Here is a 25,142-nt window from a genome sequence, read left to right as displayed (position 1 = left end):
GTGAAGGTAAAACAAAAAATGCAGTTGCTGCTGCTGAATGTTCCAATGTTGACAAACCAGACCTAGACAGTCAGTAGGTTTCATTAGGACCACTCCTGATTAGAGATCAAAGTGGGTAGAGTCTGTGGGAACGACGTTCACATACTTTCTTAACCCCTTCGAGGCTATTGACGAGCTGGGCTCGTCATCGCGCTTACCTGTCCTGCGCGGATGACAAGGCCAGCTCGTCACGTAACGCGGTAATTTCGAATCTGCCGCGCACAGCGGGAAAAGCAGCCGCAGCGATGCGGTTAATTTAACGCTGATATCTCCTACTTATTGTTCAAAGACCACCCTATTTGAACTGTTAATAACAACACCTGAGTTTTCCTGGCTGAAAGAGAAAGGGAAGTGTTTGCTTGCGCTGTGGAGTTGAAGGACTAATCGAGTTAAACAGCATTGGCAAAACCAGTGGATCTCGCCTATGAGATCTATTGGTTTTGTCAATGTCTTTAAGTCATATTGTTCAGCAGTGTTGCTACTGTGCAGCATAATTGAAAGTATGAAAAAAAGGATGCGGTCAGCGCTTTTTATTTTCTCTTTTAGTTATGCTGCACAGCAGCTGTACAACATGGCTAAAACACATTAACAAAGCCAAGAGCTCTTTTAAGCTGATTCACAGCCCATCTAACGAGAAAAAATATCAATAGATTCTTCTGAATTCCCAGTTTTTCTGCTGCTGAGTAGAGTGCATTCGGGGATCGTTCTCATTACCAATTATGGCTAACAATAGCAATGAACTTCTAGCTCTAACACCTGATGAAAAGATGAGCAATTTATCAGGATGAGAATAAAGGAGTGCGTGGGGAAGCACACACTGCCTGCACCTATCTTGTAACTGTTGTTTGTGTAAGAAAAGCTTGTACTGCTTTATAAAATTAAATTATTGAAACTAGTGCAGGAGGACAGGATACAAGAGAGAGGAAGCACAGTGCACGAGGGGGAGCTAAGGGTACAATCATCTCTTCACAAGCCTACATAGTCAGCATTGGGCTCAATCGATAAATCAGATCACTTGGTCAGCAGCAACTATAAGCTTCAATCCTGGATCTTCATTAACCCCGTGCGTGCTCGTGACGGAACGGTTCCGTCACGAGCCTCTGGTGGGCTGTGCTGGTGACGGAACGGTTCCGTCACGGCTCGCTCGCCGCGCCTGCGCAGGGAGAATTTCGCTCCTGCGCTGAGCGTTCTATTAGGCGGGCGGGCCGTGACGGAACCGTTCCGTCACAAGCACAGCCCACCTGAGGCTCGTGACGGAGCGGTTCCGTCACGAGTACGGCAGCGCCGCGTGGCCCCCCCTCCCCCTTAGCACTGCGGCGGAATAGCCGCCGCAGCTAAGGGGTTAAACAACCTAATGCTTTATCTGAGTTCTCTCCAGTACAGCTAACTGAACTGACACACTTTATAATAGTGATTTTCTTTTTTCATGTTTTAAATGCTATTATTCTGGCAGAGTAAAGAAAGACAAAAATAAGAAAAGATATGGTGTGAAACATTATGCTATTTGGAGATAAGAAAAAAAAACAATATACATAAAGTTACAAAATGAATACATGGTATAGCCACAAAGCATGAAGCTCGGTCTATATCTAGCCCATGGATCATCTGTGAGGTTAAGTTAACCTGTGAAGTTACAATGACTGCTAAAGGAAAATCCCAGAATTGGAGGACTGTGTCCTTGGTGACATATTGTTACATGGTAGCATTATCAGACAGCCATGTCTTCATCCTACAAATGAGGTGCTGTACAGCTTAAGATAAAGACATAGCATATTAAGAGATGCTCAAAGTCATATTTTCATTCACTTGTCAAAAACTGAAAGAGCAATGCGTTAGTTTCCCATGTACAACGAAAGAGGTGTTATTTCAGGCCAATGTAGACAAGGTGTTTCCCTGGAAAATCATGTGTATAACTCCGCTACAAGAGGGTAAGGATGTTTACACATATATTCATTTATGCCATTTTTTATAGCGCAAACTTTACCCAGGTGAGTTAGAGCGCTTTACAATGGAGCAAAGTAAATTACATAACGAATGAGGGTAGCATGGAAGAAGTAAAACTACTTACTAGTACTCGTGGTGAAAGTTATAGATTATCAAGTTATGGTTTCATTCAAAATTACATAATACGAAAAGGTGGCGCGATTAGGGTTACATAATTACAAAATTGAGCTCTCGTGAGTGTTATATGGCAATCCAGGCCATGACCTATGATGAGGTGCATTATTGATAGGAGTGTCTTTGGAAGAGAAGAGTTTCAAGATCTGTTTTGAAAATCCAGAAAGAGGTTGTGGTCTGAAGATTTGGAGGTAGCCAGTTCCAAATTCTAGTCGCATTACCTGAGAAGGATTGCTCCACAAGTCTTTTCTTTTTGAATGTTGGAGGTTCGAGCAGTACATTTTCAGCTTTGCGTGAAGGTCTGCAGCCACCTGATATTTTGAGTTTGTTAGCCAGGTAGCGAGTAGTGTGTAAGGCTTTATGGGTGTTGCAGGAAGTCTTGTAAATTACCGTAGCTTCAATGGGACCAGCGATGAGAAATCAGTATGGGTGTAATATGGTCATTTCTTTTGGCCCCATTGACAAAACGTGCAGCTGAATGGAGGATGGATTCCAGAGGGGATAGGTGGGTTTTGGGAAGGCTAGCAAGGAGAGAATTACAGTAGTCCATAATAACAAATTGTGTAGAGTAGAAGTGGGTTGGTTTTTGCCCTTTGTGGGAAAGAAAACTTATCCTGTGGGTAAAAGTATCAATATTCGTGTCATATATTATGGTTCTAAAGGGTTGAAACACCCTCTACCCAAGGTGTAGTTAACAAGTGGGGTTAACGAAGCCCACCTGTATACAGTATTTATGCAATCAAAAACCCAAGCACTTATGTTGTATTGTAACAATATGAAATCCAAATGGGAAGGATAATATTTATATGAAAAAACAGTTTAACACAAAGAAAATATTCTTGGTTTTTTCCATACAATACACTTAAGGGTTTTCTTGCTTCACAACCACATCGGACACATGTTTCGTTACTACATGCCTTTTTCAAGGCTGTAAATGTTTTACATGAGGAAGTAAAATTAATGTAGAGTTAACTAGGTCTGAAGGATATAGCTTATGTCCTGAATGATGGAAAGCTAGTGAAGTTAGTGACAAACTGAAGAAAGTTAGAAAGGGGGACAAGCAAAAATTATGTAAAGACTTCCAAAAAATCAAATTAGGGGATAGTGTTCCAGATGAAATGAAATTAAGTTGTGAAAATTCAGATGGGTAGAATAGAATAACACCTGTGATGGAATGTAGAAAGAATATGAATGAAAGATAGCAATATCATTTGGTAATCCAGTATCAGCCCAGAGTTAAGAGAGAAGTCACTGTTGATAGTCCTGTAATCTCTATCGGACCAACCTTCATAAATGTAAAGGAGTATTCCAAAGAAAATGCTAACCTCATCTGATAATTTTAGTCAAAGGTCCCTAACAGATGTAGTCGCCTCCAGCAAATGCTACAGGAAAATGAAGAACGTGTAACTAACTAGTTGAGATCAGTATCGGGTAATACTATCAGTAATCCAAGGGGAACACTCGCATATCTAAATTGAAAATGTGATAGGAGTCATTCAAAGTCGTTGTTGGTCTAGTCTGTTAGAAAGTCACAGATACCTCATCCATTAACAAATTCCTGCGGAAACATAGTATCACATGACAATGTAGATCATAGGTAAGGAAGAACTCCCAAGTCGTGACATGGTGGTTACGTATACCAAATATTCCAAGGAGGAAGGAAATTATTGTATATCATGGATTCTGTGTGTTAATAAAAAGATAAGCGGTCTAGAACATGCAAAGTAATACAGTAAAAGTAATATAAAAGTCACAAAACGGGGATAAAAGATCTCAAACTGCCCCACACATATTGTCATTCAATCAGCTAGGTATAGTCGTGCATTTTATGGCTACATCCTTAAGTGAAGGTAGCCCAATGTTTGAAAAGTAACATATATTTAACGGAATCTTACCCAAGAATTTTTTTTTAGATGTATTAGAGCCGAGGTTCCAAGTTAATGAGTATATGAGTCCATAGTAAGCTCCTTCCTAAAAATGACCGTAAAATTGCAGTGGTAGTGTATTCTCTGTTAATGGATCTCAAGAGCCTGTATGTTGCACGTACCGGCTCGCTCCAAAATGTAATGAGGTAGTCTTAAAAGATATTATCTAAGCCCACAGAGATGGGTCCTTCAGGTGCATTGCTATGTATGTATGTATGCGGTTTATTCGCACAAAAAAATTTGTACAAATCTGTTCCCCCTACATGAGTATAGTGTATATAGAGGTAATCAAAAGACTAAACGGTATGCATAGGAGGAATGTAGTTGAAAGTATGAGCCTGTGAGGGTATAATAGACGATAAGGCTGCAGAAGACACCTTCTAGATGTCATCGCAGAAATGTGACAGCAGAAACCTTACTTGTTAAACTGATGCATTCTGGGAGATAGAGGCTGTTTAGGCCTAAATGCCCAATTAAATTTAGCCTCCAAAAATTCACATTTAGAGACTTCGAGATTCTTGCACTTGCAGACTACCAACCCCTCTTTCAGCTGAAAATAGATAATAGGGAATCGGCTTTGTTGATTGACACTTTTCATGATTTTAAATGTACACATTCAGTTTTATGATTATTTATCAGACTTTAAAAAAACGAAATGCCTTCATGACTAAATCATCTCAAAGGTGCTGGAAATACACATGGCTAATTAAGGTAAGAAATGCATTTTGGAATCTGTTCTTTTATATGAATTATGTAACAATAATTCGTTAGTATGCTGTCACAGAAATTGTTTAGTAATGCAGCACTTTAATTTCTCATTCATTGAACCACGTGCAAAATAGTCAGCGTTTGCTTTGTTAAAAAAAAGTATCTGAACCGCAGGCAAAGCCTTCAACCAGATGTCGGCAGCTAGAATTGCCTTTTCATGATTTTTTTTCTCTGTCATGAATAAAAATGCATTATTCGACAGTATTTTTTGCGGAAGTGTAAAATTGAGCAACAAGGCAGGTTGTTGAATTAAAAAAAATGGTTAAATGCTTGGTGCACTTTTTCCAGGGTTAAATCTTCACTGGTGAACAATGGGTCGGTTCTTGTTTATTTCGTGTTTGGAGCACTTCTATGCTGATGGTTATCTATGTAACCAACCCTGAAACTTGATCAACACACACTGTTGTGAAACTTCCAAAGAAACAAAGAGGCCAGTCGGAAGAGTCAATATCTATCTCTATTGCACTAGTCAGCAATTCCGTAGTCAGTTTTGAGGGAAATGAATAAGCGACAAAAAAGTCAACATTTCATCTTTTATTTTTAGGTCTGGCACCGCGGCGCTAGCACTCGGAAAGCGTGTTGTAATTTAAGAAAAATAGTAATACTTACACAATGCATGCACCGAGAGGGGGACTTGGGTCATCGTCGTTCAGAGATTGCTGTGCTAGAAAGTCCATCGGATTTGGATAAGCCCACAACAGAATGCCCCCTTCAGGCTATTGTCCTTGTCATAGTCTTTCAGATCCGCCGGTAAATGGGGGGAGGGGGGGAGGGGGGGAGGGCGTTGTGGATTAGTTGGCGACGAAATGGTCTTTTTAAAAAAAAAAAAAAATTATTTTCATCTTAACAAAACAGTTAGGACAGCTTCATTAAAATTATTTCCATCATGATACATCATAAACATATAAATCACCGGTTACCTATTAGTCATAATTAATCCAAGGCTTTGCGGGAAGAAAACATAATTGGGAATACAGTATATCACATCATGACTACATTTAGGCGAGGGTTCTACAGGCAATCAGTCTAAGTCCTCACCCTCCCCAGTGGCTCGTGGTGGATCACAAATACAACCTCTGAACCTGTTCCAGGCCCCCCATATTCCCTCCCATTTACTTGGCCAGCCACGATGGATGAAAACAGCCCTCTCCGCTACCATCGCCTCATCAATATCTTTACACCATTTGTTAAGGGTCGGGGAGACTGTTGATCCCCACAACAAAGCAATGTTGCGCTTCGCTATCATCATGCCCAATGTTACCCAGTCCGACTGACGATGGTTCAAATCGTTAGGCTCCCACACGTTTAGTAAACAACGGCGAGGCTCCGGCAGCAGAGAGACACTGACCGTTTGTGAAATAGTCCGCATCACTGCTGTCCAGTACGCTGTCATGTGCCTACAGTCCCAAATGGTGTGGAAGAATGTTCCCTCCTCCCCACAGCCACGAAGGCAGTACTTGTCCGTGGTTCTACCTATTTTATGCAAAGTCGTCCTGGTGTAGTAAGCGCGGTGTAGTATCTTTAACTGGACCAGTTTCAACCTGGAGGGGATGGCGGTTTCACGGGGTGAGGCAAGGGCCTCCTGCCATTCGGAGTCATCAAAGGGGCCCACCTCTTCAGTCCAGTTCATTTTCAACTTTGACATCACATCCGGGAGATTATTAATGAGTTTCTTCTTTTAAGTAAAGGAAGTGGCCTTATCCGGCATGTGGTCCGTCAGAAGTCTGTCCTCTAGCGGGACGACTCCTGTAGGACAGTGCCCCGCGGTATAACCGAGTGCAGCGCATGTGTGATCTGCAGATACCTAAATCTCTCCGTCTGGGACATGTCATATTGCGCTTGCAGGTAACCGAAGTCAACTATGTCACCCTTCGTCCTTAAGTCCCCTATCACCGATATACCAATGGAATCCCAAGCCTGGAACTCCTTACTGTTTCGAAGGAAGCCTAGTTGCCAGGAGTCCCACAGTGGTGTCATTTGTGTGATAACGTCCCTGCACTTAAGGCGTCTATTGGCCTTGTACCATAACTGTACTGTGTGGTGGGTCGGACCCACTAGGTCCAACGGAGGGCGGCGGGAGTAAAGATTACGGAGTAGACCCCTACCTTCAAGAGAGTGCCTATCAGCAAAGTACGCCGGCTCAGTCTGTGGGGCATGTAACCAGAAATTGATCTGTTTAAGGTGAGCCGCCCAGTAGTAGAGCTCGATGTTCGGGAGCGCTATCCCCCCCCCCCCCATCATACCAACCTCTGGTCAGTTTATCCTGGGCGATTCGGGGCGGCCGCGCCCCCCAAAGCAGGTGAGACACCGCCGCAGCAGTAAGCCGGTGGGACCAGAAATGGGGAGTTTTCAGCAAGTACAAAAAGCGCGGCAGCGCCATCATCTTGTACAGTGCCGCCTTTCCCAGGAGTGTGAGGGGAAGAGACTGCCACACCTTAACATCGCGCCTAAACCTGTCAAGTAATGGTCGAAGGTTCAAATCATAAAAGTCGTCGGGATCTGAGGTAATAAAGACACCTAGATATTTGAATGGCGCCGTCGCGACACGTAGGGGACAGCTCTGAGGGAGCATGGGAGGTGCGCCAGACAGAACATGGAGGAGGGACTTAGTCCAGTTGATCTTATAACCGGACACCCTACCAAATTTTTCACAGACATTCAATAGCTCGAGAATGGATTTCTTGGGGGAGGGGAGGTATAATGGTATATCATCCGAATAGAGGCTTATGCGGTCCTCCCACCCGGCAGCCCAATGGAGTCCTTTAATGGAAGGCTCCCACCTGCTCCATATCGCGAGAGGCTCCAAAAGCAATGCAAAAAGCAGTGGGGACAGGGGGCATCCCTGCCTTGTGCCACGGCCCAGAGGGAAGTCTTGCGAGATGTGACCATTGACAGCAACATGTGCCTATGGTTTGGTGTATAATAAGCGTATCCAGGCACAGAATTTAGGGCCAAAGCCCATATGTTGGAGCACCGCAAACCGGTATGGCCATTCGACTGTGTCGAACGCCATCTTTGCGTCCAGTGAGAGGATGACTGCCGGTTCTTCTATAAGTGCCGAGCGTGCCATGACTGCATGAAGCCGATGGAGATTAAGAGCCGTGCTTCGATGAGGTATGAAACCAGATTGGTCCGGGCTAATCAGGGTTGCAAGGTGGGGAGTCAGCCTTAAGGCAAGTAGTTTAGCTAGTATTTTGGGCTCAGCATTAATGAGGAATATCGGACGATAGGAAGCGCAGTCCGCAACCGGTTTACCCGGCTTATGGATTGCAACTATTGTTGCTAGCCGCTGATCCCTCGATAGCTCCCCGCGCTCAAGGCTATCTGATAACATACGGAGAAATAAGGGGGCCGTAGTTTGCATCGTTCTCTTATGGAGTTCAACTGGAAGCCCATTCGGACCTAGCGCCTTGCCAGATGCAAGTGCGTAGGTAGCAGCCTGTACCTCTTCAATCGTAATATTCTCCTCTAAAAGAAGCGCCGCTTCTGAGGAGAGCCTTGGTATCATAAGATCTTTAATATACTTGTAGGCCTCCGAGACTGTGTAAGACGCCTGGGGGGCATATACTCTTTCGTAGTGATCCGGTAGCATATTAACTATACCAGCAGGGTCGGAGACCATGGAGCCGGCGGGGGACATCAACTGGCCAATGACTCTGGACGCCCTATCCTTCTTGTCCAGCCAGGCCAGCATCTTCCCGGCCTTATCTCCCAGTTCGTATACCCTATGTCGGGTGGATTGGATCGTGGCATGAACCATCTCTCTCTGTAAGGCTAGGACCTCGACCTGCTTAAGGCGAACCGTACGTGTAGCTCCCGGATACGGTGGGTCTCCTGGTACGCAACAGCCGTAGATAATTCCATCTCGAGGGTATCCAAAGTCGCCCTCTATTCTCTCTTATGCCCTGTGATCGAGGCCATCATCTGCCCGCGCAGGACCGTCTTGTAGGCTTCCCAGAGCGTACTGGGGAGTCCACCGAACCTTGATTTTCCAGGAAGTACTGCTTAGTGGTGCGTGTGAGGGCCACCATGACAGGGGCTACCTGAAGGAACCCGGCGTGCAGCGGGAACATTCGTCTTCTACCCACCTGGCGAAGGGAGCATGTTAAAAGGATTGGAGAATGGTCTGAGATACCTCTCGGTCGTACTGTGACCTCCTCCAGTCCTTTTAGTGCGTCTGCAGATAACATGAAATAGTCAATGCACGTTTGACAGGCGTGTACTGGGGAGTAGAAAGTGAAGTTCGTCTCTATTGGGTGCCTGAACCTCCATCCATCTGTGAGGCCCAGGGCCTCCACTAAACCAAGAAGTCGTCGCTTACCCCGCAGTTCCGTCCTGGGAGGGGATCTATCTAGGGTTCCATCAATGATGTCATTAAAGTCGCCCCCTATCATGAGTGTCACAGCAGGTAGCACAAGGAGAAATGTCGTAAAAGCTGTATGAGCTTGCGCATGGAGTGCAGGGGGTACATACACAGACACCAGGTTAAACATCCTTCCTTCCCATTGACAGGTTTACTCGACAGGCACTGAGGAGTGCTACCGACTAATAAGGGTCAAGTATTGCCAGGCAGAAGAGTCCACATAAAAAATACAAGAAAGAGAAGCAGCTCTCCAATTTCCAGGGCCTCGCTCTCTTTTTGAAGAATCCAGTAGTCCAAGAGAGGCATGCTTTTGAAAAATGTTCTGTTATAAAACATTTACTTGTTCCTCTTTGTGCCATATGATGGCAGCATTCTCACTATATTAGATCCGTGATAGTAGCCTCTCTGATTATGCCAAGGCGCATATTATATATGTTTGGATTCCATCTAGGTTCTGATATTGCCTCCTTTTTGCAGATAGTAGGTTCAAAGCTGTAGTTCCAGGATTCGAATCTGTTCACCGCCACAAACGGAGATGTGTCCAGTGGGCAAAATGAACGTAAAAACTTCTTGTCCTTGACCCTAAATTATATTTTCTGGACTAAGGCAATATGCATTTCACACCCCTATGCTCCACGCAACGCACACACTCTGCAGCGCAGTTTCCATGGCAGCGGATGTGTAATGCGAGAACTCTCAGCTTATGTGCCTTTTGGTCCTCTCAGCACTGCTTCAGGTGTTGTATTCAGCAACCCCCAAATTTCCACCCGTAAATATGTTGCCTTTCTTCAGACATTCTGAGACAAATAGTTTTTTGTTTTTTTGAGCGCGGCTTTGTTAGTTTAGTAAGGGGGTCAAAGACATATAGTTACAAATTTTCATCTTGAAGGTTTCCCAGGGTGTGAAAAAAGAGCCTGGTCTCGTTAAATTAAAAGCATATGCCATACAGTCAGTCAAATAATCTTTATTTCGGTCAAGGACCTTACAAGATGCAAAATACATGAAACACTCAATAAAAAAGCATCTTGGCCGGTATAAATAACTCCATTCATTAGAAAAAATACACAGATTACATTTCATAAGGACTAAAAAGAAGGTAAATAATATAAAAAGGATATATACAAGTTAAAATTATTACATGATCAGGACGGAGATATTGCACAACAGACAAGCCTAGGCAAAATATTGACATCAGGACCTGCTCTTAATAAATAACCAGCGCCTTCTCCACATGGCATATAAATAACAAGAAACAAAAAGTACAACTGGTTGAGAAGTATCACGTTTTAAGATCCTGAGTGCCTGATGGTATTGCTTGAGCGCCAAATTTCTACATAATTGAATAAGCTATCGATGTCTAATATTCTTGTAAGATGGACAAAAAAAGAAAACATGGGGCACAGACTTCTCCTTTGCTCCACACGCTGGACATTCTAGTGACTTATTATCCGACCATTTATGCGAGAAAACCCTAACGGGTAGTGTGCCATGCCTGAATTGGACGTAGAGTTTCCTTGCTTGGCTGGAGACAATCTCATCCAAAAAGGCTCAAGTTTATACTCATCTTTGTGACTCAAAAAGTCTAAAGTTAGGGATCCCAGCGCAGATGGGCCATACAGGTTATGAAAATTAATTTGCTTTTAAAGATGGCTCCTTCGCATGGAAATGTTGGAGTACATGTGGAAGGACACCCACCGCTTTGGCCTTAATCACATGCGCATTAAGCAGCTCTCACCAGTCCTTATTATATAGACCATATGTTTGTGTCGGAGGTGCTGGCCGAGCTGGAGTGAAAAGTAGGGGCGTCTTGTGGAACTAGGGTGATCTCGGTACCATCAAGTCACTTTGTGCTATTTTTAAGTACTATTGATGTAGTCAACAGTAATATAGTTTTTACTACTCCCTTGTGGTAATAATCACAGTCCTGGTTGTCTTCACTTTGTCAAATGATAAGTTCACGCATACTCCAGAATTGTTTGCTGTCCTCGTTCTTATCTTTTGGAATCCCAGATAAAGATTTCTGAGAATGGGCCCAACAGTAAAAACTGTATCCTTCTACAAGCACTGAGCTTGTGGGTGAAGGGTGGTTGGTTGCTAGAATGGGCGAATCAGTAGATGAATGAATACATTAGTCTAAGGATGAGCGAGAGGGTGCTTGCATGCTGAGTGATTGAGCGCATAGCTAGGTAATTGAGCCCGTCCAATGAAGAGACACCTTCAGTTATACGACAACTATGTACTTTGCCAGTGCTTGTTATCTACTTGTTAAGTAGACGTGCAAAATGTTTATCCCTGCAGATAGCGAGACAAAGAGATGGAAAAAGGGTCAAGAAGAAAAGAAAGACCGACCAAGATGTACCCAAGGAGGAGAGCCAGCTGATGAGTAAGGGAACAAAGTGGTTTATTTAGAGTTAGACTGAAAGGGAAATCTAAGTAGGGAAGTGATTGATGGAAAAGACAGAAAGATGGCAAGTACAAAGGCAAATGTCCACAGAGTAGGAAGTAACACACACATTAAATATGTATTAGTCCTTCATTTTGAGCGTACACATCATTTAAAGATTTATATATTAAGCAAGCACTGGCAAATCCAACATGTCTGCTTATAGCAGAAACTGTTCATTCTCCTTGATTGGTGAGCTTTTATGTAAGTATTGTAAATGAGTGAATGCTAGAATGAATCAATGTGTGGTTGAATTGATGCATGAGTGCATTGAGTGGCAGAGTGTGTTGATGCACAAGAGGTTTGCATGGCAGGGGCCAAAGATGGACGTTTCTCAGTCATGGGTTGCCCAAAGTCATACAAGGTAGTCAAGCCGTATAAGCGGGAGCCACCTCGCATACTAAACCAATGGCATGTGAATATATAGTGCTTCTGTTATGTGGTTATAGAATGTTACAGTCTTCGGGCGTCTTGGTTCAAACCCTGGTGTGCTCGTTGGTCAACCTTTGCGATTCTCCCACTGAATCAAAGATTGATAGCTTTTAAACGCTGCTTGGGGCCTGTGAGAGACAGTACATATACCAGTGGTTCTTTAGGACGAAGATATAATTAGGTACTAACTAGGGTATAGCAGTAACTGATCTGTTGCCACCTCTGCCCCTACCGCTCCTCAAGCACTTCAGTGGCAACAGATCACGTCTTAAGATAAACATTTGTTGGTGTAGTGAAACCCAATGGTTACCTTAATCTTTGCGCTCTAACTCCCTATTGTTGGCACAATGGGAATCGGAAAAATTGATGTTTTGGCAAGGGATAAATCCCTTGCATGAATCATAGGCCCATCTGCACCGTTCTCTTCTAAGCATGTATTGAAGGGGTGATAGTAGGAATTGGGGCAACATGCATCTAAGAGTGCAGAGCTTGCTGTCTCAAAGAAGACTGCTGCATACATGTAAGCATCCAAGCAGTGTGCGTCATTTATTGATGACCGTTCTCCCATCTGAGATAGAGGCTGTGTAATGAGGTTACTTGGCAGCCATGTTACATGAGAACCATTGAAGTTTGCCTGGTAGGCAGTGATTTATTGTTTAATCTACTAATTAGTAATGTGTCATGGGGTTGTTATTTATGGTGGCAGCTCAAAAGGGGGAGGGGGCGAAATGCACCGAGCAGTAGCGGAGAAGCCACTAGGCCCTCGGTATGTTTAATAAGTAGAAAGCTCCAATTGGCTAAGCTCTCATCGCCATGTACTGAATAGCAACTTGCCAGCAGCAGAGATGCTTCCGGTTACTGTGAATGGGGCAGGGACTGGAGGCCGTGCATGTCCTGTAAATAATAGTGGTAGTTACAGTCAGTGGCATCTACCATGTACAGCAGGTGGGGGGGATGTTAAACAAAAAATTTACTTTACTGCACAACGTCCTCCTCCTGTCTACTGCAGGCTCCAAAGCGGGACCAGCAAACTCCCTAACCAATCCTAGCGCTGCTTTCACCAGCTTGAGAGCAGCATAAGGATTGTAGGGAGCGGTCTCAGTCAGCGCTCCTAAGAGCACTGGAAGCCTGCGCTTTCTTTAACCTAGCTGTCTAAGACAGCTAGGTTAGAGAACTTTAAAATGTGCATGTCTGTCTGGTCATTGCAAGACGGCTGGCCAAAGGGACATGGGCATTTTAATGCACACAGCTCCCTGCTGCTGCCACTCATCAGTACTAGGCCCGCCCTGTTCCTACACTTAATTCGGTATGGGTTGCTTATAAATAAAGTGGTAATAAATAAACTTTATTACCATGTTATTTTTCAACTCTAGCTTAGGGCTTTTCTTAGTGGGGCGAAGCTCCTCCACTCAAACGGATGAGCCTCCCCTATTGGAACTATTTAATGTCTATACCAGAGTCGTACATAGTCAATGGCACAATGTATCTGTTCTTTAAATGCCTTCGGCTTGACCGACAAGCCATCCAAGCAATTCCTAACTTGGAAAAAAGCAGGGAAGCCAGTGACTTAAAGGGGCTGCCCTAAAGACCACTCTCTCTAGCCTTCTTTGTTGTATTTTTTTCTTTTTAAAGCATTGATGTCCAGGGTTTTCTAAGCTCACAGCTAAAGCAGTATGTAGCCAGACCTAAAAGTGACTAACAAATGTGAACAATATATTGCCGACATCCTGGACGTCCACAACATATTAAAGGTTCATAGTGTTGCAAATTTGCTTTTTATGCAGGGTCACCCCGAGTTTTATGCTTTTTTGCTGAACTTTATTTTTGCTGGCTATAGAGCTCTGAGCAGTTTACCTTCTCTATTCAGTCGTAAAGTGCTTGTGCTTCTCCTATCAACATGGTACAATTGATAAACTTCTGATTGCCATATTAAAATTACCTAGAAGTGCCTAGTATATGGTACCAATGTGTCTGTAAGTTAAATGTCACAAGTGTACTGCAGCACCCACTGTGTCATCCACTACAGTTGCAGTGTAAATATGACTGCAGACTTGCAACCAGAAGCCTGGCTAGGCATCTTTTAACTTCAAATTTGAACTGTCAAAATAACCCCTTTTCCACAGGCCTAAATCTTCATTTTAAGGATGTGTAAGGCACCTCTATGTAGCATGTATTGCCCATAAAGGCAGGGTGCATGATATTTAAAAGTAGGACATTTAAAAGTTTAGTGTTAAACTTGTCCTTACAGTGAAAATGCCTTCACATGTTTTACTTTTCACAGGAAAACACTGTTACGAGAAGTCTTTGTAGTAAGAAGTACAAAGGGATGCCAGTGCACTCTGTTTAGGTCTCGACTTGGCGGCCGTAGGTGGCTCTCGCAGGGGCTGACATTTTTCAGCTACTTGATTTAACCCCCGCTTCCCGCCACCCCAGAATGCAAGCCTCCCAAGCAGGGGAATATGAAGCACCAGTACCTGGATCTCACCTTTGACGGAGATAGCGGAGGTGCTGATCGCAGGCTGCATAGGATTCGAGAGAGCTATCTCGGTCCGCGATTCGAGGCTTGGCGTGCAGTGGCGTTCAGACTTTTGTTGCAATGCCGCCCAAGTCTAGCACGAGAGGAAGAGGGGCGATTTTGCAGCAGACTGTGCCGCAAAATTCACCCCGGAGGGATACAGCCGAGGCGGAGACGACTCCCGTAGCAACCCAGGGACGCAGACAGAAGCCCCCGTGCTGAGAATCCCCCAGACGGGAAAGGGAGGGGCGCAGGTTCACAGCCCCAGCCACCACGGACCGCGGTCTTTGTCATTGACTTGCTCCAGGGGCCCGGCGCTCAAGCAGCTCGGACGGAGATGCAGCCAGGAACTGGAACCGGTGGTCCGAGAAGGAAAGTCATCGGTAAGCCACCATTGGGGCCAGAGGAGGCGGTGAATGATGTTGACATTTCGTGGGACACCACAGGGGGCAGTACACGAGACACTGCCTGAACTATCCCCAGAGTTAAAGGGGAATGCGGGAGTCGTAGGAGAGATAGGTGCTTTAGAAGAAACCCAGGGGAATTCCATAGAGGTATGCATGGTTGAGCCTGTTGTAGGGGAAACTAGTGCTTCTGCGTCTAATGCGCTTCATGTAGGGGGCCCCGGGGGCAGTGAGCTTCAACAGGAGGGAGCAAATCCATCTTTCCAAGCGGACCCTGCAGTTCTGGGAGATGCCACAAATGAGGGGGAGGCCCCGGGAGATGCCAGGAGGATCCCGAACGAGCAATCTGGTGGGACCGGGCAACATCCTACAGGGCAAGAGTCAGGATAAAAGGGACTGAGAAAGGGATGGAGAAATAACCCTTAGGGTCTGCAAGGGTATATAGGCTGCCAGGGGAGAAGCACATTGGCTCAGAAGCGAACGATTTTTACTCACTTTCAGACGCCACTTGGTCAGGCCTAGGATCAGATACGGGATCTAATATAGAATCAAGCGAGGAGGACAGTGGCGGCTCTGATAAAGGAATTAGTGACCGGCAAAACACTACAGCTACCAGAAAGACAAGCTCCAGAGCCCCTAGAGTTGAGAACTCTAGACCGAATGAGCTGAGGTGGGACTATTCCCTCGGATCAATGGTGGGGATCAGCAAACAACCAATTAAGGAAGCAGAAGCAACCCAGGCACCCCCACATTGGAATAAATTCTACAGTGCATTGTAGCACATCGTGAGGAAGCCCGAATAGAGAGCAAATGTGCACAAAATGTAGCACGGAAACTTCAGGGGGCTGTCAGAAAAATTGGAAGAACTTGTAATAACATCTGTGACCGGATGACCGAAGTAGAGTCAAGAACTGCTACGTTGGAGGTGGAACTAGCTGGTTCAAAGGGGCAAGTGGAGGCGCATGAGGCACAACTTGTAGATATTCAATGGAAGCTCGAAGAGAAAGAGAATCGTCAAAGAAGGAACAATTTACGATTTCCTCAGGATCCCGAAAGGAAAGGAGGGATCCGACGCAAGAGAATTTATGGTACTGCTGCTGCAAAAATCCTTCCCAGATCTAGAAGGTTGGAGGTGGTCCCAGGAAATTCAGAGGGCGCACTGAGTTCCATTTAATATAATTCAGCCAATTCGCCCTGATGCCAAACCTCAGACAATACTGGTTTACTTCGGAACCTTCCTATTGATGCAAAACGTGTTCGAGAAGGCTAGACCAGATGCACAACGGGTGGTTGATGGGTTTTCTTTCTTCACCAGGCCAGATTTCTGCCACATCCCAGTGGAACAAAGATGGCGCTTACTTCAAATAATTACTCAGTTCCAGGAAAAGGGGCACAAGCCTTCTTACTAAATCCGGCCCGACTGAAAGTTGTATGGAATGATCGTGTTATAGTCTTCAACTCAGAGATCAAGGCTAAGGAGTTCTTAGACGGCGGGGGCAAATGACTCTCGAGGTGTGCCGGCTGATAAGAAATGTGTCGAAATGACTGAAGCCAGGTGACAGTATCTAATCAAGAGTTCACAGGACACCATCTACTGGTCGCAAGACTGCTCAAGCTTTTCTTCTTTTTCTCCTTTTTTTTTTTTTTTTACTAATGGATTGTAATATGGTGACACGGTGGGGGGTTCTAGTAGGTGTACAGGAATAGAATGTGGGGGGGGAGAGAAGTGGGGGAGAAATATCTGTTCTTTTTCTTCATATGTCATCCTAGGGAGGAAACACCAACAATCATCACCCACAGACCCTGTTGGGTCTGTTGCTTCACGATACAGGAAGGGTGGATCTGGGAGGGGGAGTGGGAGGGGGGCAAGGAAAAATTTTTTTTCAGGAAAGTAGAATACTGTTTTACAAATCAGATTTGGGTTTCACGTAAACTGAAGGAATGGTTTAAGAAGCAAAGCAGGCACCAAGGAAAATGCAAAATTGCACGATTAACATCGGGGAGCTGAATGACCGAGTGACGAGAGATAGGACTGGAGAAGTATTGCGAACTTTGGGTTCAGATTTTATATGTCAGCAGGAGACTCACATCCCTTGGCAGAAGAGAGGTCTTAATTATATCCCAGGTTATACACAAGCAATCTGTTTATCACAAACCTCTAATACTAGAGGGGTCGCAATTCACATATCTAACCGGCTGCCACCCATCAAACTGACATTATCAGACAAATGGGGTAGGTGAGCAATTGCCCGAATTCCTAGCTTTTGTACACTCTTCACTATTTTTGGGTCAAATTTAGATTACGCAGATCTGTTGGTAGAATTAAAAACTGAGCTTGCCTCTTGGCCAGCCCCATTAATTATCTGTGGGGATTTTAATATTCATATTGATGCAAGCGGGGTGGGTAGGGTCGGGTACCAAGGTAGGAAGCCACGAGTCTTTCAAGCCTTACAGGCATTAGCTGATAGTCATGGGTTGGTAGACATATGGTCAATTAAAAAAATAGGAGACCCAGGATATACTTATTACTCATGCCCACATAGAAAAAACGTAAGGCTAGATTATTTTTTATCCCTATTTCACTAATAAAAAAACGCACAGATTAGGAAGCTACCTAAGGTTCTTTCGGATCATAACCCTTTGGTTTTGGATATTGAAATTCCGGGGTATATAAAAGCTACCGTAAAATGGAACTTTGATAGGAAACTATTAGCTACTAATGGCTTTATTGATCATATTGGGGGCTGGACTACCCAGTTTTTTTTTTTATGCCAAAGGTATAGCACCTCAAGGGAAAACGTATGGGACGCTTATAAAGCAGGGCTTAGGGGGAGGTAATTAGCTTTGTAGGGTTCCATAGGAAAAAACAGCAAGAGGTTATATGTACACTTATGCAGGAGCTGAGTAGATACGAGACAGAACATATGGCAACTATTGTACAAAAACAGACACAGTTGCAATTGAAAGTTGAATTAAAAGTAACTAGTACTAAGGCTAAAATAAATGGGGTGTATATTAAAATAATAGCTGAAAGGTTTCAAACTGGTCGGCAAGAACATTATGAATATGGAGAAATGACAGGGAAGCATCTCGCACTTCGGATCAGACAAAGGGCAGCCGCAAGTTGTATCATGAAGCTGAAAAAAAAAAGGATGGTACAATTTCTATTGAACCTCAAGAGATAGTGGAAATATTTCAAGATTGTTATCAAGACCTTTATACGTCTAGGCTTAGAGCTCCAGCAGTAGCGGGCGCTGGTTTCGGAACACCGCCTCTGATTCAAGAACAAGAAGCAGATATTACATGGGAGGAGGTTAATGAGGCATTATCGTCGATGGCTTCAGTGAAGGCCCGGATGGGTTACCAATGGAGATTTATAACGTTTTGCACTGTGAACTAGCCCCTCTCTTGCTAGATCTTTTTTTAGCAGTACAGCATAAAGGAATTCCACCTAAATCATGGCAGGAGACTAGTATAGTCCTATTCTTAAAGAAGGGGAAAGTTGCGGAAGATCCAGTCTCCTATAGACCAATCGGACTGATAAATTCTGATGAAAAGCTTTACTCTAAAATTCTATAGCGGAGGCTATCTGAGATAATTGACTCTCCGGTAAGTCCATGGCATCACGGTTTCATCCCGGGTAGAGGCACAACCGACCATATTCAAAGGGCAATATCATTATTTAATATTGCAGAGATCTCAGGGCAACAGATGTCATTAATATTATTGGACGCCCAAAAAGCGTTCGATCAAGTGGAGTGGGTTTATCTTTGGCAGAACTTAAGGTCAAATGGCTTTGGACCACGTATTTTAACCGTCCTCAGAGCCATGTATGTTCAATCACATGCGAAAATAAAACTGATGGGGCGGGAGTCGGGAAAGGTTAAGATCGCCAGGGGTACAAGGCAGGGCTGCCTATGCTCCCCTATCCTCTTTGCACTATATATAGACCCGCTTATTAGAGCAATATTAAATGATCAGATAATTAAGCCGGTAGTGGTCAGGGGGTATAGCACTAAGGTTTTAGCTTACGCAGATGACATCGTGGTTGTCACCCCTGACCCTCAGGTGGAGATAGGAAGGATTGAAAATCTGGTTCAGGAGTTTGAGAAGCAATCAGGGTATGGGCTAAATGCGGATAAAACTAAGATTGTTTGCTCAACGTCGGTTACTTGGCAGGACTCTAGGAGGACGGAGGTAGCCACCTACTTAAGGATTTCTATTGCAGCAGATGTCGGGACAATCTAGAATATTAATGCAGATCCTCTCATCAGTAAAATAGGAGCTGACTTAAAGAGAATGGATAATCTGCATTTATCTATTATTGGAAGGGCAAACGTCATAAAAATGACAATGTTCCCTAAAATATTATATTTGTTACGTTGTATACCATTGGAACCACCGAATTTCTTTTTTTTTTTAAAGTGAGGCGATCTTCTCGCAGTTTATTTGGGGATACAAGAAAGTTAGGAGATCTCTGAAACTAAGGACCCTACCATAAAACCGAGGGGGGATGGCTGTCCCAAATATTCTGTATTACTATTGGGCTATTATGCTTCAACAGATGACCATTTTATTTAGACCAAAGTCAATAAGAACAGCTCAGGATATGGAGACACCACCCTCCATCTTTGAATTGGCTCTGGGCGTTTTAGCACCAGGGTTATTATTCAGACAATTGGAGGGTAGTTACTACAAGAAAACTTGCTTCAAACCCCTTAGAGCAGCTTGGAGTGTTTGGCAGAAAAAGAGTAAATTCTTAAAAATTCCGAAAATCCAACGTTACCTGTTACTATGGCACTCATCAATCTTCTCAGCCTTCCTGTATGATAAAATTGGTAGCAAGTCGGAGCAGGCGGGAATTAACTATGTCAGAGACATTGTTAATTCAAATGGCATCATGCCATTTGTAGAGATTCAGGAACGATTCGGGTTAGATCCCGATGCTTATTCAAATATATACAGGTTAGGGAGGCAATTAAATCAGCTACCACACAACTTACTAGCCAGTCCTGTTTCTGACTTTTAGACATTTTAGTTCATAAATAGCCCCAAGTGAAGGAAATATATGCAATGATGATGGAAGCTAGTGTTGACGATATAGTTAAAATGGAAAGCGGGTGGGCAGTTAAACTAGGAAATCAAGACGTGGATCTATGTAGATCCCTAGAACTGTCTAAGAAGGTTCTCTTATCTGCCATCCTCAAGGCTCAACATTTTAAAACCATTTTCAGATTATACTTCACACCAGCTAAACTTTGGGCATGGGGGAAAAGGGAGACTAATAAATGCCCAAGATGTGGGCAAGGCCCGGCCGATATGGCCCACATGTTTGCCGAGTGTTGTAAACTGGGCGCGGTAAAGCAGGGGATTGAAACTTTCTTGTATGAGGCTATAGGGCGAGTGGCCCTATTAACTCCAACTTTAATTCTATTCGGTTGGGACGAGTCCTTGCAGCTAGAAATATCCCAAGTCTATTTTTGTTTTATGGTGACAGCAACCCTACCCATATTGATTGCTTCAAAGTGGAAGGATGAAGATCCCCCGACATTTCAGGCTTAGTACGCCAGACTTTTCCATATATTTAGTTTGGAGATGGCACTATATAAGTGCAAGGGAGGTAGAGCCAGCAAAAAAGGGTTGCATATCTGGGGGCCTCTAGTGAAGCAGCAAGGATAGGGGTAACTTATGTCTTCAAGCTTAAAGAAAATATACGCTATATTATTTGTTGTTTTTGATCTTATGAATGGCTGTCTCCATTGGTTTTCCCTGGCCCCTTTTCTCCTGTTTCTTTCTCCCTTTTCTTTTTTCTTTCTTTGCTTCTCTTTTTGCTGCTGTTTTTTGTATTATTATTTGCTGTATCATGTCGTATGATTATTTTTTGGAATCGGTGCAACTTTCCTGAGAACATTAAAAAAAAAAAAGGAAAATACTTTTACGAGAAGTCTTTGTAGTAAGAATTACAAAGGGATAGCAGGGCACTCTGTTTAGGTCTCGACTTTGAGACGGCTGTAGCTGTTTGGCCAGACTTTCCAAAACATATTTATTGCCACTGTGTTTTTAATGGTTCAGTCGCACTCTCAATTGCAAAGTCCTTTTTTGATTTGCCAATAACGTTTGACCCTATAGATGGATCTGTACCAAATGTAGCAGTCACTAGGCATAGAGAGCTAAGGTCTGGCATGCCAATTTCTTTTTTTTCTTTCAGATCTGTGCAGGGGTAACCAGAATCACTGAAATGTAATAGTTTTGCATGTTTGAGCCAGAACCATAATTTGGTTTGCAACTGTGGGTTTTTTTAGTAAAAAAAAATATATACATACATACATGGAGGTGCTTTGGATCATGAAGACTTCATCCATTGGACAAAATTGTCATTCACATTTTACTTTCTTCCCCCACCATTCGCAACTGGCTATGCTCACTTAACTTTGTCTGAGCACATCAGCCTTTGTGTATTTTAGAGCCTGGGCTCTGTTTTTTGTCTGTGCAGATTTTCTGTCACATGTCCGTCCTGGTCACAGCAGAGAGTGTGCACAAATGCTGCTGTCATAAGCGACTGTGCCTCTTCATGAGTCCCTTGTTTGCTACACTTTTGGGCACTGTATACTTGGGCAGTGGGTCACTATTGGAAGTGTGTGGAGCTAGTAAGCAAAGTAGGCAGCACCAATCGGTGAAGTGGCTGTCCGCCTCCTAAGACAAAGTTTGTGGGCCTGCACTTATATTTTTCCAAACTAAACAGTGGATGCAAAAGACCTACATAGGCGGTAACATTCAGTAGGTGGCGGTAGATCTGTATAGGGGTTAAAGCCACAATGGGCAAAGCAGAATGTTCTCTAGGTTCAGTGACGATGGAGTAGCTACTTTGAAAATAAATATCTCTTGTGCAGCTAAGCCCCAAAAAATACAAATCCATACCACAGTCTGGATCATCACAGTCCTATTAAGAGAAAAAAGAGCGATAATCTGGGCCCTTTCCAACTAGGAGTATTGTCCTAATGTTTAGGGTAAACACATTGAAGAGTTTTGGGATATCTTATTACCACTTCTGGGAGTGTAAAGTAAAACAAATGCTTTCTTCTGCAGCATACTACAGGTTCCTGGTGCTCTTCTTCAACTGCCTCTTGACGTTCGGCTCCTACTTCTGCTTTGATATCCCAAGTGTTCTGCAGGATCAGTTCCAAGGGGTGAGTAAATGGGCCTCTGGGCTCTCTGGAGTCTGTTTCAAGTGTGACTGCTGATAATTGGTCCAGACAATATGTCTTCCAACTGTTCGGTCTCCTTTAATTGCCTACATTTAAATGTACTTTTTATTGCCAACAGAGAGGGGTTGGCAGCACCAGTTAAAGACAATGGATAGTGTTCATGTGAATCCCATGACACGTGTCTAGCAATGCTTTTCTTCCTCCTTCAAACTACAGAAACGTCTGACCCCATTAGGTGGGAGGGCACAGGGCAGACAGGAGCTATTGGGCACCATCCCTGGTGGTTGAGGTAGTTTGCCTCTTTTGACCAGTGGTCTCTTCTGCAAAAAGTATGAAAACTGAGCGAAGTACAACTCTTTCTGCACTTAAAATACAGGGTAGTGAGCATGAGCAGTCACAGGCTTCTCAGGGAGTTAGTGTGTGGGGGAGGGCGCTCAGAAAGGAATAGGCATACAAAAGTATTGTCCAGACCAGTACTAGTTATTTAAGTAAAAGATAGTTCTTTAATAACACAGCGTTACTAAATCCTATACATTTGAAGGTCGTTCAGTTACAGGGTTGTATACCCCCTATGGGACCTATTGAAATGCAAATATCCCTATGGTGCCCACCTTCTCCCACCCTTTTCCCTCTCTCATGGCACTTTGACAAAGATATGAGTACAGGCATAGGCTAACATGCACAGATCATTATTGTTGGTGCCAAAGATTGGTCTATAGGTCAGTTCAGTTTTCTTTGTTAAAAGCAACAAGTTTCCCTTGGTTCACATTCAGGCACAGCCTATGTAGGCACAGTAGTGTGTTACTGAAGAATCCCAACAGGAAGGAAACGAGGAAGGCAGGTACGTGAATAAATATAACTTGTTTATTCAACCAGGTCAGATCACATCATTTGGAGCCCACGCCAACCGCCGCACTGGAGTACTCGGAATCCACTACACAGAGCGTTCCGAGTTCCAGGAGCAAGCAGCAGTCTCGAGCCCACACGAGGATACCACACATCCTCCTTCCTTGAAAAGAAGAAACATGAAAAGAAAAGGAAAAGAGAAAAGAAAAGAAAAGGAACAAAAAAACAAAAAAACAAAAAACAAATAAAGATACATCATATGAACCATTTCAACCAATACATAAATAAAGCTGAAATAACAAAAATAACGTAATAACCTTTACATAATGGCAATACAAATTACATTCCCACTTTGTAGTCTTTGAGCCATGAGGGAGGCTTCCTTAGCTGAGAGTTTGACCTGTTGACAGGAGGAATAGGAGCAGCAATGCGCATAGGTACAGAAGAGGAGAACCGCCTACCACGAAGAACGGGTGCACCACCAGCCTTATTATGAGGAACACCAGCATTAGGTGTTGATCCATCACCCAACCTAGGAACCTTAACAATCTTGGAAAGACTCCAAACATTTCCATCTGTCACCTCTACTACCTGTCTGCCAACTCTAACTACAAGCATAGGATCAGAAAAGTGTGATTCACCAGATCTAATGAAACCAGACTTCCTCACACGTACCCAATCACCAACACTACACAGGCTACTAACAGCAGCACTGCTGACTAAAGCAGAACCAGGTTTCTTGCATTTACCATTAATAAGATCCCTCATCCACAGTTGGCTCATGTTACAAACACCCTTCCTCCCACGCATCTTTTCGAAAGGAGACAAATCACCCTCAAATCTGGGAGTATTTCTGTACCTCCATAAAGTTTCTTAACAGCATCATAACAATTTTCACCATTACATACAGCCAGTTGTAAACCTTCCTTAAGACCTCTGATCCACCTTTCCACCATGCCATTACCTTGAGGATAATACACCGATGAACATTTGTGAATTATCCCGTGGTTGCTACAAAATAACTTCATCTCAACAGAAGTAAACTGCGTACCGTTATCAGACAAGATTGAAACTGGGAAACCTTCTTTCTCAAAAATAGAATTTAAAAATTCAATGATGACTCTAGCAGAAACATGCGGAACGAATTTCACCTCAGGCCAATGAGAAAATTGATCAACTAAAACAATAGCATAAATTGGACTTTGACCAAAACTAATTGGACCAGCAATATCAAGTGAGACACACTCCCAGGGTCTAGAAGGCCTAGTAACAGAATCACGTTGATATTTCACAACTTTCTGAGATTTGTCACTGACACAACATTCTACACAAGATCTAACCTTTCTTTCAATAAATCTGTCGACACCAGGCTACCAAAATTCACATCTTATTCTTCTCTTCATGCTAGACATGCCAGGGTGGCCTTCGTGGCCTTCTTTCAATAAATCTGTCGACACCAGGCTACCAAAATTCACATCTTATTCTTCTCTTCATGCTAGACATGCCAGGCTGGCTTGAGGAACGACCAAAAGTAGACCCCTCAACAAAATATCACATTGAACAGACAACTCTTGTGCAACATGGAAATAAGGCAAAACCCCTTGCGACAAATTTATTTTGACAGGCCACCCATTCTTAACAAAAGACACAACGTTCATGTAATCAAGATCATCACCACATGCAACCCTCCATTCATCTTCTTTAATACATCCATTGGACACCTCACAGATTGATACAACTTTATCAGGACCATCATCAGGAGCAACCAGATTATCATCCTCAACAGGTAATCTTTAGAGAAAGTCAGCTAAAACATTCTTCGCACCAGAAATATATTCAACTAGAAAATGAAAGTCTTGTAATTTATATTGCCATATCGCAATTCTGGAGGTAGCTTTACCACAACCTTTAGTCGTGAAAAGATCCACGAGAGGACGGTGATCAGTTCTCACAACAAAATTGGTACCATACACATATTTGCGAAAATATTCAATTCCCCACCAACAGGCCAAGGTTTCCTTTTCCAAAGTTGAATATTTTACCTCAGCACCACGCAACGGTCTTGATGTGAAAGCAATAGTAAC

At 43.6% G+C, this 25,142-nt stretch overlaps 1 protein-coding gene across 2 annotated transcripts in view; it reads left to right on the top strand.

The window, feature by feature from the left end:
- Nucleotides 1–25,142, top strand: part of LOC147685316 (lysosomal dipeptide transporter MFSD1-like) — a 152,256-nt gene that overhangs the window by 10,796 nt on the left and 116,318 nt on the right. For both annotated transcript variants that reach the window (XM_086941236.1, XM_086941237.1), the window contains exon 2: nt 22,094–22,194. In XM_086941236.1, coding sequence (XP_086797362.1) covers nt 22,094–22,194 — 101 coding nt within the window. The remainder of the gene's footprint in view (nt 1–22,093; nt 22,195–25,142) is intronic.

Source organism: Lissotriton vulgaris, chromosome 10 (assembly GCF_964263255.1).
Source record: "Lissotriton vulgaris chromosome 10, aLisVul1.2, whole genome shotgun sequence".
NCBI lineage: Eukaryota > Metazoa > Chordata > Amphibia > Caudata > Salamandridae > Lissotriton > Lissotriton vulgaris.
Note: the sequence above shows the minus strand (reverse complement) of the source record. Positions and strands in the feature narration are given on the sequence as shown.